General features: G+C 44.0%; 1 protein-coding gene across 7 annotated transcripts in view; it reads left to right on the top strand.

The window, feature by feature from the left end:
* The window catches only part of CHD6 (chromodomain helicase DNA binding protein 6), a 107,658-nt gene that overhangs the window by 85,068 nt on the left and 4,982 nt on the right, over positions 1 to 17,608 (top strand). For all 7 annotated transcript variants that reach the window (XM_079978693.1, XM_079978697.1, XM_079978696.1 and 4 more), the window contains 17 exons: positions 532 to 734; positions 1,131 to 1,330; positions 2,007 to 2,166; positions 3,584 to 3,673; positions 4,376 to 4,479; positions 5,094 to 5,223; positions 5,747 to 5,807; positions 6,715 to 6,769; positions 8,679 to 8,898; positions 9,489 to 9,697; positions 9,920 to 11,533; positions 12,465 to 12,613; positions 14,178 to 14,384; positions 14,683 to 15,129; positions 15,463 to 15,645; positions 15,730 to 15,849; positions 17,381 to 17,485. In XM_079978693.1, the coding sequence (XP_079834819.1) occupies positions 532 to 734; positions 1,131 to 1,330; positions 2,007 to 2,166; positions 3,584 to 3,673; positions 4,376 to 4,479; positions 5,094 to 5,223; positions 5,747 to 5,807; positions 6,715 to 6,769; positions 8,679 to 8,898; positions 9,489 to 9,697; positions 9,920 to 11,533; positions 12,465 to 12,613; positions 14,178 to 14,384; positions 14,683 to 15,129; positions 15,463 to 15,645; positions 15,730 to 15,849; positions 17,381 to 17,485 (4,257 nt within the window). The remainder of the gene's footprint in view (positions 1 to 531; positions 735 to 1,130; positions 1,331 to 2,006; positions 2,167 to 3,583; positions 3,674 to 4,375; positions 4,480 to 5,093; positions 5,224 to 5,746; positions 5,808 to 6,714; positions 6,770 to 8,678; positions 8,899 to 9,488; positions 9,698 to 9,919; positions 11,534 to 12,464; positions 12,614 to 14,177; positions 14,385 to 14,682; positions 15,130 to 15,462; positions 15,646 to 15,729; positions 15,850 to 17,380; positions 17,486 to 17,608) is intronic.

Here is a 17,608-nt window from a genome sequence, read left to right as displayed (position 1 = left end):
TGTTCTCGTGTTGCCATCCTCTGGACCTCTTACAGAGGAGGCACATGAAGAAGGGCCTCAGATGATCATTACAGGGTCCGGGTTGGTTCATATGGGGAGAGGCTTTAAAATGTAGCCTAAGGATAATGCCTTCTAATACTCCAGCTAGGGCAAAAGAAGCCACAACAGAGGGAATAATGCTATGCAACAGACCACTGAGATATTTTCTTCTTGTTTTCCTGCCATAACATAACACACGTACAATAATGAACGTGGGCGGAGAGAATAAAAGAGTCGCTCTGAAAAACAGGAAAGTGGAGGGCAGGTGCACAGTCTCAGTTTTGTCTCCGGCCAACTCTTAAAAATAGATTTACCAACTCATGGCAATTTCAGCTGTGATTTTTTTTAATATAAAAAAGATGTATATCAGTGCTTACTTCTGAAAAATCTGTAGATGTTACAGTTTCAGAAACAAATGGTTAACCATCCCAGGCAGCTTTGGGTGCAGATTCAAGTAGTTACATCTGTTCTTCTTTTCCCTTCCCTTCACAGGAGAGCCTCGTGATTGATAGGCCCCGTGTCCGTAAACAGACCAAACACTACAATTCCTTTGAGGAGGATGAACTTATGGAGTTCTCTGAACTAGACAGCGACTCCGATGAGAGACCCACACGCTCGCGACGCCTCAATGAAAGAACGCGCCGCTACCTACGGGCAGAATGTTTCCGTGTGGAGAAGAACCTGCTTATATTTGGGTGTGTCTTTTTGTTAAGCTTTTCCTGGGAGCCCAGCCCCATATTATCCTGGCCCTAGAAGGTGGGTTCTGTGGTGTGAGCAATCTGTGAAGTGTTCAGTGCAGAATAAGTGTCCAGTATTTCCCAAATTTTATCAGCCATGGCATTTTCTGCAATGCCTAGAGGGAAATCTGTGGGAGGAATAAATACTTCTGGGTCCAAAATCCAGAACCAGTGATGAGGATCCCTCCTTTAGCAATACCCTGCTCATTTTCCTCTATAGTTTCCCTTTCTATGAGTCTCTCTTCCTTTTCTTGAGCCTGGCCAGGCTTCATTGATAAAGTGCAGTGTGGGAAGATGCTGGAAAAGCGCCAAGGGTCCTTATTAGTATGTAAGATACATCTCGTGTTTTTCAAGCTGGGGGCGCTGGAAAGACATATTGACCCATGGCCGGTTTAAATGGCATCTCAACGAGAAAGACATGGAAATGATCTGCCGAGCACTCCTAGTCTACTGTGTCAGACATTATAAGGGAGATGAGAAGATAAAGAGTTTTATCTGGGATTTGATCACTCCCACAAAGGATGGACAGAACCAGGCCCTACAGAACCATTCAGGTACAATAAGCTCATTTTGTTGTTGTTTTATCACCTCCTTTAAGTTTCAGCTTTACCTCAATGCAATGAAAGTAGGAGCTAAATAAAAACTTCCGACATGGGGTCCTTTTCTAGCTAATAAAGCACTTGCTAATAAAGTGTAAAAGTTTTAAGTCCTCCGTTTAGTGAATGAACCTTCATTTGTAATCTGCAACAAAGACACTTCTCAGATCAGAGCTGCATTACTTGCATAGAGACATGGTGTGAAAAGATTTAAGACTGAACACAGAGCAGTTATCTATTGCGATTCTCCTGTGATTCCCTGCTGGGAACTGGCACATGCAGACAAAGCAGCAGTATTTGATCCCCTGCTCATCAGCTAATGAGCAGGGAGTTCAGTCCTGCACAGAACCGTGTAGAGAGCAGGAGTGCTATTTCTCCTGTGTATTTCCCATGGGGCCATGATAGAAGCAGACCCCTATCCCCACTCCCCTGTGGCCCAACTTCAGCAGGTGGGCGGAATCACCCACTTTTCAGTCACCTGATGTCATCATGATGCCAGATGACATGACAGGTGGAGGGCCCTGCTCATCTGTCACAGTTCATATGAGGAGATAAAAGATCTGGCCATAGATCTGCTATAGAGCCATGTTGAGTCTGCAGTGATGCTCATGATTCTTCCCCCCGCCTATTGCAGGCTTATCAGCCCCAGTGCCAAGAGGAAGGAAAGGCAAGAAAACCAAGAACCAGATGTTGCTCCCTGAGATCAAGAATGCTGACTGGCTCACCACCTGCAATCCAGAGATTGTCTTACACGATGACAGCTACAAAAAGCATCTAAAACAACATTGCAACAAGTGAGCAAATGGGGGGGGTGTGCATTATCCATTGTGGGGTCTTCTTTGATCTATCAGCTGCTGCGCATGTTCACTATGGAGGTACCTCAAACCTTTTTTTTGAGGAAGTCTGCTCCTGTTTTTGCACTTCTGGAAACAGGAGTCAATCCCCCCCCAACTTGGTGAGAACTGTTTGAAGAAATTGAAAACTGTATGGAGAGGAAGCTGGGATTTCCTGCTGTGGATCCATGAGGATTAAGGATAGTTCCCCAGCTCAGATTTTTCCAGACTGTGTAAAATGGACACGTGAAATTGGAAAACTTCTCAGGGACATGTGCTTCCACTGCTCCTGTTCCCCCCAGGTCTGGTGCAGGAAACAAGCCCCCACTCATTCCAGTGATTAGATATGTTTAGCTTCTCTGTTTTGGTGCAAGTCATTGAGAGAAATGCATGCTCTCTGCTTGTTCAGAACATATTTGAATAAAACCTGGTGGATTTTTGCAAAAATACAACAACATGATTTTCTGAAAGAGGCTATGAAACTGGCAAATTTTGCTCACTTCTCTACAGTGCACAGTGGACACAGGATTGGAACTGTGCTCCCCTGTGTCCCAAATGCAACCCAGCTGGCACTAGGTACTCAGTAAGGGAACACCAAGCGAGTGTGCTTCTTCTTAACTGTCCGGTTTTAGAAAACCTGGAATTTCTGAATTATATTTCAATACGTTTCATTGACTGCAGCATATCATCTGGCCCTTCACATACCACCTTTTCTCATGTATTTTCTTTTTGTGTGCACGTATGTTGGGTAGTAGGGACGCAGGTGGTGCTGTGGGTTAAACCGCAGAGCCTAGGGCTTGCTGATCAGAAGGTCGGTGGTTCGAATCCCTGTGACGGGGTGAGCTCCCATTGCTTGGTCCCTGCTCCTGCCAACCTAGGAGTTAGAAAGCATGCAATGCAAGTAGATAAATAGGTACCACTCCTGCGGGAAGGTAAGCAGCATTTCCGTGCGCTGCTCTGGTTCACCAGAAGCGTCTTAGTCATGCTGGCCACATGACCCGGAAGCTGTATGCCGGCTCCCTCGGCCAGTAAAGTGAGATGAGCACCGCAACCCCAGAGTCGTCTGCGACTGGACCTAACAGTCAGGGGTCCCTTTACCTTTATGTTGGGTAGTAACTCAAGTTATGGCACAGTAAGAGTAAAGAGTGAATCACAGCTGCTTATTCCCCAGCCTGCATGCCTAGTGGCTTTTCTTCTAGCACTGGGATCTGGTCCCTGCAAGGCCAGCTTTCTAACAAGGCAGCAATGACAGTTTCCACTGCCAACAAATGAACTGGCACATCCTGGAGACCTGAAGATTGGCTTGTTAGGTTTGGGCAGCATATTGGAAGCTCAAGATTTTGCCCTCTGAATCACTTGCTGCTCTTCCTTTCGGTAGGGTGCTGCTGCGTGTGCGGATGCTCTACTACTTGAAAGCCGAAGTGTTGGGGGAGGCAGCCGACAAAGCCTTTGAAGGAACTCCTGCCAAGTATGTTACATTCGCCTTCTGGAATTTTGCTTTACAGTCCCCCAGTGTTGGAAACATACACAGCATGTGCTTGAGTTGCTGCGTTCGAGCTGGGGTGTCTGTGTCTGTGTCTGTGTGTGTGTGTGCACGCTTGCAGGTGTTTTTGCACTCAGCAGGAAATTGTAGAACCCTGCGAATGCATATTTTTACCTACTGCAGATTATATTTGAAAGAAATCTGTGGAGTCTTTGCAGAGTATTTGTTGTTCTGCAAATACATGCAGATGAGAGCGGCAACAAGCTCAGCTGAATTAGAAAGGAGATCCATGCATGTCAAAACTCTGATAGGAGACCCAAGACCTATCCTGGAGACAGCAACAAAATTAAATATTTTAATGAACTGGTTGATCCTGACTGGTGCAACTGTCCAGGATTTCACCCAGGTCTTTCCTAGTCTTACCTGGAAATACCAGGAAGTGAACCTGGAACATTTTACAGCACTTCTTAGTGGATTTTCACAAGTCCACACTCGCAACATTTTATAGAGATGTTGTAACTTGATGGTGGCCCTGCTGTTGTGGAATTTCCTTCCTCATGAGTTCCATCACGCTCCTTCTGTGCTACTCTTAAACCTAAAGACTATTTCATTCCCTAATTTGTATAAATGAGAGGAATGCCTGTGCAGAATGTTCTTGGGAATATAATCTTTGCCTGTCCTTCACAGAGATCTGGATTTCCTCCTGCCAGACATTGACTACATAGAAATCCCTGTGGATTGGTGGAATGCTGAGGCAGATAAATCCCTCCTTATTGGCGTTTTCAAACATGGTATTACTTTTTGTATGGCCTGGAATATGACTTAATTCCTAGCAAGCATGCATAGGGTTGCTCTGTAAATCCTGCACAGGATTTTATGTTGGGATTGAAATGCCTTTGTGTTGTGAGTTTAGGTTATGTATTGGGTGTTTAGGCTGTAGAAAAGAGGGATAAAATAATAGTTACAATCGACTCGTTTTCAACAATATATTTTGTAGGTTTTAATGGTTAGATTAAAAAAAGAAATAATTGTGGACTGTAATGTCATATTTTTGCAATAATAAATATAAACCTCTTTCGTATTTATTTCTTTAACTTGCATACCTCTGTTTGCCATAGTAAGAGGCAATAAGTTATCCAGGGCACTGAATACTTGAAATCCTGATGGGGCCCTTCTCTAGCGACCTGTATTATGTCCACATACCATTGCCTGTATTATGTAACATAACAAAGTTTAACTAATTCAGCAACAACACTGCATCATATAGAATGGGCAGGCCACCTATCTTACCTCCTACTGTTTCTTGCTGGTTACGTGGCCCTTAACAGAGATGTAGTAGTAGAGCGTTAAGGCTGGAAGCGCTCAGCTGACTCTCACTGAACAAAAAACCTCTGGCTTTTGTCAGGTTACGAAAGGTACAATGCTATGCGAGCCGACCCAGCCCTGTGCTTCCTTGAGAAGGTAGGCATGCCAGATGAGATGCTGCTGTCTGCAGAGCAGAGTGTCATCGATGGAGTGCAGGATGCTCCAGAAAGGTAAGCTTATGCTGGGCTGGCAGGTATTGATCTGTCACAGGAGCAGAATTGCTTAAGTGAACACTATCCAGACTACATGCTGATATTGCTGTGGGAGCTGTACACAAAGGCTGTCGGTGACGTTAGCTATTTGTAGTGATGCTGTGGATTGGCAGATGGGGAAACTTGGTCTATATGAATTACATCAAAAGGTTATGCCTTGGAGCAGTTCTCTCCAAAAGCTAAGTGTGCACCATTCATGCATACAGCCTTGAGAAAGCGTATCCATAGTGGGTGGTGCTTTTGGTGATCCCCAAGTGTTAAATCAGCAGAAGGTGGGGATGGAATGATTGTTGGGCTGCCCATGACTGTGCTGTCACAACAGCCTTCGTTATGAGGCAGATGGGTACCTATAGCACAGGTAAAAATAGCCAGCACTGCTTGCCTCCACTTCAGTGGAATTAATGTTTGGAGAATTCTGTCAGAATGACCTTGCCTTACAAAGCTTCTGCAGACTAACCCCCTCTTGGATTGCTTTGTTTAGAGGGAATGTGGATAAAGAAGAGACAAGTGCAGAGAAGCTGGACGGGCTGCAGAAACAGGAAGTAAGTGTGATTTTCTAGGCAGGGTCTCTGCCATGGGAGCATATTCACCCAGTGCTTTTCCAGCTGCACGGGCTCCCGGTGGAGTACAGAGTCAGATTTAAGGTGCTGGTTTTGACCTTTAAAGCCCTTCACGGCCTAGGACCCTCGTACCTATGGGACCACCTCTCCTGGTATGCCCCACAGAGGACCTTAAGGTCCATAAATAGCAACACTCTAGAGGTCCCAGGCCCTAAGGAAGTTACATTAGCCTCAACCAGAGCCAGGGCCTTCTCAACACTGGCTCCGGCCTGGTGGAACGCTCTGTCTCATGAGACCAGGGCCCTGCGGGATCTGATTTCTTTCCACAGGGCCTGTAAGACAGAGTTGTTCCACCTGGCCTTTGGCTTAGAATCAGTTTGATTCCCTCTCCCTCTTTCTTTTTCGTTTCTCCTCCTGTGAAGAGGCTGCATCATAATGTTTTAATGTTGTATTTTAATCTTGTTTTTTAAACTGTATTTTAATCAACTTGTTTTTATTATTGGTTGTTAGCCGCCCTGAGCCCGGTCTTGGCTGGGGAGGGCGGGGTATAAATAAAATGTTTATTATTACTACCACTACTACTACTCTGCTTCCATTATCTGTTCTGATGGTGTTCTGGGACTGTAGAAAACACAACACACACAAATAACACCCTTGACAGTTTCACATCCCTTAAAGTTGGGGGTTTGGATCATATTGACAATACGAAGTGTTCTTCTGGTGGTTTCATAGTGCCTTTATAGATGTGTAGCATACGCTGCTGTGGAGGCAATGTAAATTATTTTTTTACTGCATAATTCAATGTTGGCTTTGTGTATTTGGCTTTTGGCCCAGAAGCCAGTGTCTCTAAAGTAAGCTCTGTTGATGTGGGCTTGTTTTCATTTCATAGGAAACTTCAGATGGTTGTGGTGAAGTCACTGAGAAGAAGGAGGACACCATGGCAGGTGAGGCTGCGCTTCTAGATGTTTTAGGGAATGTAGGGGTATTAATTTTACCGATTAGAATAGCAGCTTATGCTAACTTCCAGAGCAAATAAAAACTGTATTTCAAGAATCTATCTTGCAAAAGATCCTTAATTATGCATTTGAAAAACTCCAATAATACTTTTTTATTCCAGGTGCTTTGCAACTTAACAAGCCTTCCGAATGATAGCTACTATTTTCTGGGTTTTTTCTGTTTCTTTTTTATTGAATTATGTTGCATACACAAACAATTAGAACAAAACTTCGTCATCAAACAGATTGAGTAAATAAAAAAAGAATAAAAAATTAATAAGGAAAAGTAAAACTATAATATAGAAGAAAAAAGAAAGAAGTACGAAAGAGAAGAAAGGAGAAAAAAAAATGTGTGTGTGTGTGTGTGTGTGTGTGTGTGTAACTAGGATAACAGTAAATCACCGTATTTTTTGCTCTATAAGACGCACCGGACCACAAGACGCACCTAGTTTTTGGAGGAGGAAAACAAGAAAAAAAATATTCTGAATCTCAGAAGCCAGAACAGCAAGAGGGATCGTTGTGCAGTGAAAGCAGCAATCCCTCTTGCTGTTCTGGCTTCTGAGATAGCTGCGCAGCCTGCATTCGCTCCATAAGACGCACACACTTTCCCCCTTACTTTTTAGGAGGGAAAAATTGAGTCTTATAGAGCAAAAAATACGGTATTCATTGTTAGACTAATATTTTACAAACAGATTATTAAATTAAAGCACAGAGAACTACATGCAAAGCTACATACAAAACAACAATTAAAGACTTCTGCCAATACCACAACAGTTCATTGTTCTTAGTAAATATACTTTCCTGTATTTCAGTTAGTTCCTCAACTTGGTATCAGGACACTATTGCTGTTGCAGTGTTACTCTAGGCACAACCTGATAGCTACTTTCTGTTGGTTTTATTTTGAATGTTGTTACTCTGTTTTCTCTGAACACTTCAAAGGTATCTTAGAGCAAGTAAAAGTACATCTATTTGTGTGTTTAAAAAATATATTAAACAGTATCCTATGAAACATAGAATAACGCTACATAAAACTAAGGCACTAAAGTTGCTGAAAGATAGTCAAAGCAGAAAGCTTGACAGCTTCCTTAAAGAAAGAAAATTGGGTAGCAAGGGAGTTCTACAGTGATGCAGGAAAAGGCCTTGGTCTACAAATTAATCCTAGAGCACTGATTCCCAAGTGGGCGGTTGGGTCATCAGCTGTTATTACCATGCATAGCAGCACATAAGGATATTTGCGGTTCTTCCTTCTGGATCAGTGGTTAGAACTGACAGGTGGGCTTAAAGAAAGACAGAAATTGGAGGGACGTTAATCTGGACTTGGTTGTATGGTACAGAAGCCATACAGGTAAAAGGTACAAGGTATTAGCATTGTTAGATGACACAAATATCGCCTCTCGCCATGGAGCAAAAGCAATGAAACTCAGCAGGCTTTGAGTATGAAATTGTATTGCTGAGGGGAATTTTTTGTGTGCGGCAAGCCTTCTGCAGAGCAGGGTTTTGTTTACAATTTAAGACCAAACTTCCTTTCCCCCTTTGGATGGGTGTGTGGCTGCATGCTTCTGAGAGAATAAATAGGCTTCAGTTTATGTGATTATCATTTCCACATAGTTCAGAGGTGTAACATTCAGAAAACAAAGGAAAGAAAGCAAAACCCAACAAAAAATAAGGTGACCTTTGAATCCCAGTGACTCAGAAACCCAATGCTGCCCTCATATCCCAACCATGGTATTGAAGACTGATGGGCAGATTATGTCCGTGTATATGTAGGTGGGGTGAAGTACTTAATGATTCAGTAGGGATGTTTCAAGGACTCTGCAGCGTTTGTGTTAAATACTAATGACCTTGCTGATGTTTGAAGCCCAGGATGGCTCCGACCCAGACAAATCCAGCTGGCCTGTGTCATCCGCCCTCACAGCCAGACTGCGGCGTCTCGTCACTGTCTATCAGCGCTGCAACCGTAAAGAGCTCCCTACTAGGCCTGAGATCATTGGGCCTTGTAACCATGGTTATTGGCTGCAAGAGGAGATGTTTAGGAGAGCCAACGAGATGGACCCTATCAACAAGGAAATGCAGAAAAGGTAATACAAAACAGTGGGCTGTGAACAGGCTTGATCTTATTTGAGCACTGGAAGGACTGTTTTAACATAAATGGGCAAAAACTGCTAATAACTTACCTTAAACACTGTAGATAGCTCAGGTTCATAGCCTGCATGCTGTAATTTCAAGCTTGCAGATGCTCCTACCATTACTGGAATCCCATATGCTTTGATTCCAGATTGTGGCATAGCGTAAGATACCAAAGATCACCCCAATAGGCAGGGAATGTTCTCGTTACACCAGGAGCCAGCAAATACAGTATGCTTTCGAATGATAAGTCCGGCAGGTATAAATAGCAGGCAGTCTCTTGCCCAACTTTGAAGCTGCAGGAGTGAAGGAGATTGTTGATGCAGTTCTACAGTGACACCCGCCACCTCTCGAGCTCCAAAACTGGAACTGTTCGGCTGCTACATTACCATTATCATTTGTTCAATTTGTATCCCAAACACCCTCCCAAACTAGAAAAAATAGATTGACCAGAACTAATACATAATTGCGACAAACTGAAAATTGGAATTTTTTGAAAGCAAGTTTCGTGAATGGGTGGATTTGTGTTCCCCATGCATTGCAGATGGACCAGAAGAGAGCAAGCAGATTTCTATCGCACTGTCTCTTCATTTGGGGTAATGTACGATCCAGAGAAGAAGGTTTTCGACTGGACCCAGTTCCGATCCATTTCACGTTTGGAGAAGAAAACTGATGAGAGCCTAGAAAAATATTTCTATAGCTTTGTTGCAATGTGCAGGAACGTCTGCCGCTTGCCCCACTGGAAAGAAGATGGTGAGTGGGAACTATTTGGGGCTTCTAAACTTGTAATTTAGATGATGATGGAGGACATTACCCTGCTTCTTTCCTTTTCAGGTTTTTATTTTTACTGCTAAAAAACCCCTGCTAAATGTCTTGAGCAACAGACCTGTAGTATTTTGACCTTAGTCTAAAGACATTCTACCATTCTACCCTTGATGGTTTTCTCTACCCTCCCTCCCTCTTCTATACTCATAGGCCCAGCTGATCCTAGTATCTATGTGGAACCAATCACTGAGGAGCGTGCCGCAAGGACCCTATACCGAATTGAACTGCTACGGAAGGTCCGTGAGCAAGTGCTGAGGTGTCCACAGCTGCACGAGCGGCTCAAGCTTTGCCGCCCAAGCCTGTACCTTCCTGTGTGGTGGGAGTGTGGTAAGCATGACCGGGATCTGCTCATCGGTACAGCTAAACATGGGCTGAACCGCACAGACTATTATATCATGAATGACCCCCAGTTGTCATTCCTGGATGCCTACAGAAACTATGCTCAGCACAAAAGGACAGGGGTCCTTGGAACAGAAAACTTGTGTTGCCACCACCAAGCAAATGCTAAGCTGTATTGCTCCCCTTCATACAATCAGGTGGAAAGAAAACATGAATCTCCGGAGACCGAAACGGAGAGCTGTCTCAAGCTAGTGGGCTCAGGCAATAGTCTCTCACGGACAGACAACATCTCCCAGGATAGCAGCTGTGAAAATTTCATGTCGAAAGTCCGGGGTATGATTTCCATTAACTATGATGAGAGCTCTTTGCCTGACTCTCTGATGTGCATGATGTATGATGAGAAGGCGTGCAACAGCGAGCATAGCTCCCTTGCCCGAGACAGTCCCAGCTGCACAGATGTCAGTAGCAATACCACCAAAATAGCAGAGGGCAAAATAGATGGGGATGAAGATCTATCTAGCTGTGATGCTGAGACCACAAGAGAGCCCTCCTACCTGGATCACTTGCAATTTGGCAGTGACCAAATGGAGGGTCAGAATGCAGCCCAGGAGCCCTCATCTAAGGAAGCTAAGCCCTCCAAGAGCTTTATTGTGGAACCCTGTAATGCCCTTGAGCACATGGAGAGTCCGTACGCTAACCCAGGATCAGTACCGTTTGAAAGAGATGGCATGGAAGGGGTCCTGAGCATAGGAGTGTATGGCCCCAGTCTCCATAACTTTGATATCAAAGTCCATCCTGAGAAGAGATTCATGGGCTTGTTGCATGAAAAGGGCTTGGAGGAGAAATCGGTGCAAAGTCAGAGCCACAGTGAAGAAGAGGAGGAGGAAGAGGAGGAGGAAGAGGAAGATCATTTGGAGACAGCTGCTGACACTGTGGAAGATTTGAGAGGTTGCTTAAAGACCCTAGATGGTGGTGAAGACAAACCCGTTGTGCAAGAGGAGCAAAAGCATAGTTCATGTCTTCTCACTACTCTGGATGCATTCATGAAGGAAAGGAATAAGGAGCTGGTTGAGTCAATCTCGAGTGAGCAGGCAGCATCCAAATGTGATAGTGAGCATGGGGCTGGGGAGGACGATCAAGCTGAATTTGAGAGCCTTGAGGAGCACGCCCCAGTCTTGCAAGAGATCCAGACCTGCCACCATCACCACTACCACCATTCTGCACGAAGCCAGACGTCAGCAATTCAGATGGAGCTCCTCAAGTCACATCCTGTTTGTATGGAGGCAGACCCCTGGGGAGATGACACAGAGGAAAAAAGGGGCAGTCCTGTTCCACAGCCTCTCTGTGGGAATGAAATGAAGAGGGAAGAGGAAGAGTGTGAGAATCAAGACCTAGAGAAGAGGGATGAAAGCCGCCAAAATCAAGGTAGAGTAATGTGGGGGGTATCTTTCTGCCAGTGAAGATTCCTGCATATCTTAGTAATTTTCATGTTGAGGTGAATTGTAACTTGACACTAAGTATAATATAAAAAGACAGTATTAGCATGACATCAACATCTTATTTCTTTACAAGTGCCAGAAAACTGACTGTGGCTGCAGATTAACAAATTTCAACTCCATAGGATCTTGCTTCATGCATGTTGCATTTTATACCCTGTACCAACTGAGTTGGCTCAGTTGGTTGGTTAGTTAGTGAAAATGAGCTTTTATGTATACTATTTGAAGGTTAGGATCAAGCTAGGCCACTGAATCATAGTAGCTGAATTATTTAACTGCTTCTGTTTTCTTCTGGTGTTTCGTAGCAGCGCTGAATTCTGCTGTTGCAAGCTTCCAGAGACACTTAGTGTTACATATCAAACTTCTACCCATAATTAGCAAACTTCTTCAGAATCGCACATGCCATTCTGTCATTTAAATTTACCGGCACTATTCTTCAAATACCGTATTTTTTCGCTCTATAAGACGCACCAGACCACAAGACGCACCTAGTTTTTGGAGGAGGAAAACAAGAAAAAAAATATTCTGAATTTCAGAAGCCAGAACAGCAAGAGGGATCGCTGCGCAGTGAAAGCAGGAATCCCTCTTGCTGTTCTGGCTTCTGTGATAGCTGCGCAGCCTGCATTTGCTCCATAAGACACACACACATTTCCCCTTACTTTTTAGGAGGGAAAAAGTGAGTCTTATAGAGCAAAAAATACGGTATATGGGAGCTGCTAGAGGGTGTCATAGATGTCCAGAGAACCATGCAGCTCTGTTGTGTTCTTTGTTGAAGATCATCGATGCCTCAGAATGCCTTTGAAAGAAAGAGCTATTTGATGCTTTAATGAAGCTTACATGTTGTTTTCCACTCCGTCTAGATTGTTTTGAGAAGTTTTCTGAAGATGAAAGTAAGAGTTCTACATTTGTTGTTCCTGGAGAGATTGATGAACTGCAAGATGTCCGGGCACCTACCATTGCTCAGCTTCTGCAGGAGAAGACACTCTACTCTTTCTCAGAGTGGCCTAAGGTGGCTTGGTAGCTTAAGTATGCATGATTAAGGGCTTTAGGTCAATGTTCCACAGGGACTGAGATCCACCTACCATGTTGTTTTCACACACGTGCAGCCTGGCTTGTGTCTGAACCCTTTTGAAAACATATTGAGAGAAGTAGAATAGATTATCCGGCAACATTTTGGAAGCAGCATTGAAGTATTTCACCAAGTTGAATATTTCTCTGTTATACTTCCTGCATTATAGTGTCATATTTTGTCAGATATGGGTGTTAATATCAATAGCTGTCCAGTGTCTTCAATAAGCAATGTGAAAACACCATTGTGTTTGTGATTCCAGTGGGCTATAGCCTTTTCTTTGTAAAAAGGCCAGGCACTTCCCTTCTGAAAAATGTCTTAGTTTTGAAGTATTGAGGTTTTCTTTGAAGAAAAAAAATGTTTTTATCTCTTTTTAGTTATTGGTCTCATGTTCTGAGTGTGTGGTCCTAACAGGACTTCAGCCTAAATGACAAGAGCCTCTGGCAGGCCTGTTATTTATTGTTTCCCTCCTATACCCTTTATCTTATTTTGAAAGGGCATCCTGGTGCTCTGCATTTGACTTCCGCCTGCAATTCAGGGTTTAGAACCCCGGTGTAGTTATTATCACCCATTGTTGAAATATTGCTGAGGCAAGTTAATAACCATCAGAATGCTACTGATGTTAAAACTTCTCCCAGTGTGTTTGTGAATGTACTAACAGGACATTATTGGGATCAACCTTACATTAAAGGTAAAGGGACTTCTGACCATTAGGTCCAGTCGTGACCGGCTCTGGGGTTGCGGTGCTCATCTCGCTTTATTGGCCGAGGGAGGCGGCGTACAGCTTCCGGGTCATGTGGCCAGCATGACTAAGCCGCTTCTGGCGAACCAGAGCAGCTCACAGAAATGCCGTTTACCTTCCTGCCGGAGCAGTACCTATTTATCTACTTGCATTTTGACGTGCTTTCAAACTGCTAGGTTGGCAGGAGCAGGGACCGAGCAATGGGAGCTCACCCCGTCACGGGGATTCGAACCGCCGACCTTCTGATCGGCAAGTCCTAGGCTCTGTGATTTAACCCACAGCGCCACCCGCGTCCCCCAAGTAGCTTTAAATTATGATGTAGAGAAAGGAGCAAATTGATGTGTGGTGGAAGGGTAGACTGTAGAGGTTTATTTTCCAGCTTGTGTTGCTTATTGGTAAACATCCAATCATACTTTCAAATGCGATTTTTAAAAATGCAACAGAAATAGAGAATGTATCTGCATAATGGCTCCAGTCATTTTCTTGGCTGAAAGCTGTCAATTTAAAACTTTGTATGGTATGTACCCTGGAATGAACCCTTTCTACAGGAGTGACCAAGTGTCGTGTATCTTACATGTACAGGCCTGCCGCCTTACTTCCGCTATGCACGATGGTTAACTTACAGGCTGGTCAAGCTATTAGCCTCTGTATCACCTGGAAAAGGAACACTTGAAGCTAAACTAGTTGCCTAGTTGTAGTTCTTGGAAGGATTAGAACTTACAGCACATGCAAGCTAGTGAAACATATCTGCTTCTTTGACAGGATCGGGTGATCATTAACCGCATAGACAACATCTGTCATGCCATCTTAAAGGGCAAGTGGCCTTCTTCCAGCCAGCCATTTGAAATACAAACTGTGATGCCGACTCCTGCATTATCCAGCAGTACTGGCAATAGAAACAGCTACACTGAACCAGAGACCTCCGAACCCAGCTTCAGCAATGGAGTGATAGCTGCACAGGTCCAGAAGGTGAGCTTGGGTAGACGTCTTTGCCTGCTGCACAGTGTTACTTGTATAACGTTTCAAACTCATGTCCATAAGTAATAAACATATGCTCAATACTGCATCAACTTACTGTTCTTAAAAATACTGACACTATCATTCTGGCATCCTTTAAAAATAGCTACATTCAGGTACAGTATTTCTTTTAGAAAAGGGTGCTGAATTTATAAGTTGCTTGAGAATATTAGAAAATTATGTATGCAGTCTCCATTAGGACAGATTGTTGTAACTGTGCCTTTCTATCCACTCCTGGTTTTAAACACAGGAAGGTTTCCTGGCGCCCACTTTTGTCAAAGATGAACACAAGCACAGGCAACCATATGAATTTGAGATGGAGAGAGATGCCAAGCAGAGGAGCCTTGAACAGCTTGTGGCTTCCCACCCCCACCCTTCCATTGTGTTGAACGGCTGGCGGGATGCGGCAGTAGACCTCTCAAGAGTGCCTGATGGGTCACCAGCAAGCAGCTCTCCTTTCTCCCTGAGCACAAATATACCTAAGCTCGGGACAGTGAATGCTCTGCAGGGCTCCCTTGGCATGGACTTGTCTGGTATCCTTCAGGCAGGGTTAATTCATCCTGTCACAGGACAGATCGTCAATGGGAGTCTACGAAGAGATGATGCTGCCATGAGGAGGAGACGGGGCAGGAGAAAAAATGTGGAAGGGATAGATCTCATATTTTTGAAGGAGAGAACCCTCCAGACAGGGCCGCCAGTAAGTAATAATCCCCATCCTCTTTTATTCCTCTGCACTTTAATGATTGCTTAGTGCCAAGTGCAAATGTTGTGTTTTGTTTTATTCTTATTAAACAATAGTGTCAAGGTACTGGGGGTGGGGGTCTGCCCCCTGTGCAACCTAATCAAGGAGAAATCCACACCCCTCCCCAAGGAAATAGTTTGCCATTCTTGCAGCCTGGGTTTAGCTAGGGTAGTTCCAATGGCTGGATCAGATATTGTGTTCATTTTGCAATGACATTTGGAAAATTCAGTATTATTTCTGCATCTCAGTAGTGCCTTTCTTTCTCACTCTTCCCATTATATTATTCAGGAAGATCAAACCCAGACTGTACCAAGTAATCCTAACCCTGATGGGCCAGCCATTACTACCTCAAGTCCGCAGACCGTTCCAGGCACTAATGTCCAGGCAGAGAAGATTGTTCCAAATAAGAGTCTTCTGGACTGGCTGAGACAGCAGTCTGACTACACGCTTGAAATCCCTGGCTTTGGCACAGTAAGTACAAGTCTCATATTCCAGTCCTGTGCACATTTACTTGGAAGGGAGCATCACTTATATTTTCACTAATATTCCTTTCAGAACTTTTCAGAAAAGCCTAAACAAAGGAGGCAGCGCTGTAAGGACCCTAGCAAATTAGACATAAATTCTCTCACGGGGGAGGAACGCGTACCTGTGGTCCATAAGGGTACTGGGAGGAGGGTAAGCAGAAGACTTTACTATTCTTGTCTTTTATGTGATTTGGCACAATGTCAGTTCTAAATGCATTAAAATCCTGCAAACCTGAGTTCTGTCTTAACTGGCTTATTTTGTTTTGGAGAAGAAAATGCAGTTTCTCTCAAGTCTGTCTTTCCTTGCCTCTCTTCCTACATATGAAGTGCATATGTGCAAAGAGCAACACATAAATTACTTAAGTGTGAATATCCCCACTTCCATGTAGATCTGCTTATAGGGGAGGAAATTAGCCTGCTGCTTTCACACCAAATTGCTACATTCCTCACAGACAAATTGACTGGTAAGGAAGGATTGCTGTCTGCTGCAGGGCATAGCTGGTTGGAGCTGTACTTCCTTCCTTCCAGCAAATTGACTCAAACAGATGGAAGGTGCAGCTTGCTGTATCACATGGCAAGCTGCAGCTTTTTCTCATGGGTACGCTCTGCTGGCTGGAAGGAAGCAATGTTCCTTGCAGTGTTTTTCCAGGCAATATGAGAAACACTGTGGAGGAGTATTTCTTTCGTAAGGGAAAACCTACAGAGGGACACTGAGATCAGGAGGGTGGACTATACCAGCTGTTATGAAATATCATGGAGAAAACATTTGGGTGACCTCTGATGTCCAGTATGCTAATTTTATATCTCAGTCACAAGAAGATACAGTGGTGCCTCGCAAGACGAAATTAATCCGTTCCGCGAGTCTCTTCGTCTTGCGGTTTTTTCGTCTTGCGAAGCACGGCTATTAGCGGATTAGCGCTATTAGTGGTTTAGCGGCTATTAGCGGCTTAGCGGCTATTAGCGGCATAGAAAAAGGGGGGGAGGGGAAAAACTCGCAAGACGTTTCGTCTTGCGAAGCAAGCCCATAGGGAAATTCGTCTTGCGAAGCACCTCAAAAGACGGAAAACTCTTTTGTCTAGCGAGTTTTTCGTCTTGCGAGGCATTCGTCTTGCGGGGCACCACTGTGCTTACTCTCATTCACAAAAGTTCCCACTTCATCTACATAGGGGTGGAATGCATGTTATGTTTGTTCAGTTGTACCTTGGTTGCCAAATGCCTTAGAACTTGTACGTTTCTCCTCCCTAACGATTGAAAACTGGAAGTGAGTGTTCCGGTTTTCGAACAATTTTCGGAAGCTGAACATCCAGTGCGGCTTCTGATTGGCTGCAGGATGCTCCTGCAGCCAATAGGAAGCCACACCTTGGTTTTCAAACGGTTCTGGGAATTGAATGGACTCCTGGAACGCATTCTGTTTGAGAACCAAGGTACAACTGTATTTGATTTACATCTGTAGGTTCCAGCAGATGCTTGTATGGGGAATCCTTTTAGGACATTGTCACAAACTGTAATCTGTACAACATCTTCAGATTTCAGTCAGTTACCATGTACCATTTTCCTTCTGGAAACAGCAAAAAAGTGGGCAACTCAGCTTTGATTTCTCTAGGTGTTTCATCATATATTACTTATGCAATGTTGCTTAGTCTTTTCTGCAAAATAAGTAATCATTTTACTGTGTTTTATAGTTAGGGGGAGCCATGGCACCAGCACTGAAGGAACTGCCAAGGTGGCTTGATGCAAACATGGAGTATGCAGTTGCAGCAGACTGGTCTGACATTGTTAAGCTTTCAGTAAGTTGAAAGGTTTTCAGAGGAATATCTATCTTGTAACTCCCCTCCACCTCTTCCATATCTCTTTTCTAATTAGTTTTCTGAATAGGTAGCACAGCTGTTTGTTTTTCAGTACAATTGAAA

Source organism: Podarcis cretensis (assembly GCF_951804945.1).
Source record: "Podarcis cretensis genome assembly, chromosome: 6".
Taxonomy (NCBI): Eukaryota; Metazoa; Chordata; class Lepidosauria; order Squamata; family Lacertidae; genus Podarcis; species Podarcis cretensis.
This window is presented reverse-complemented; position numbering and strand designations above follow the sequence as displayed.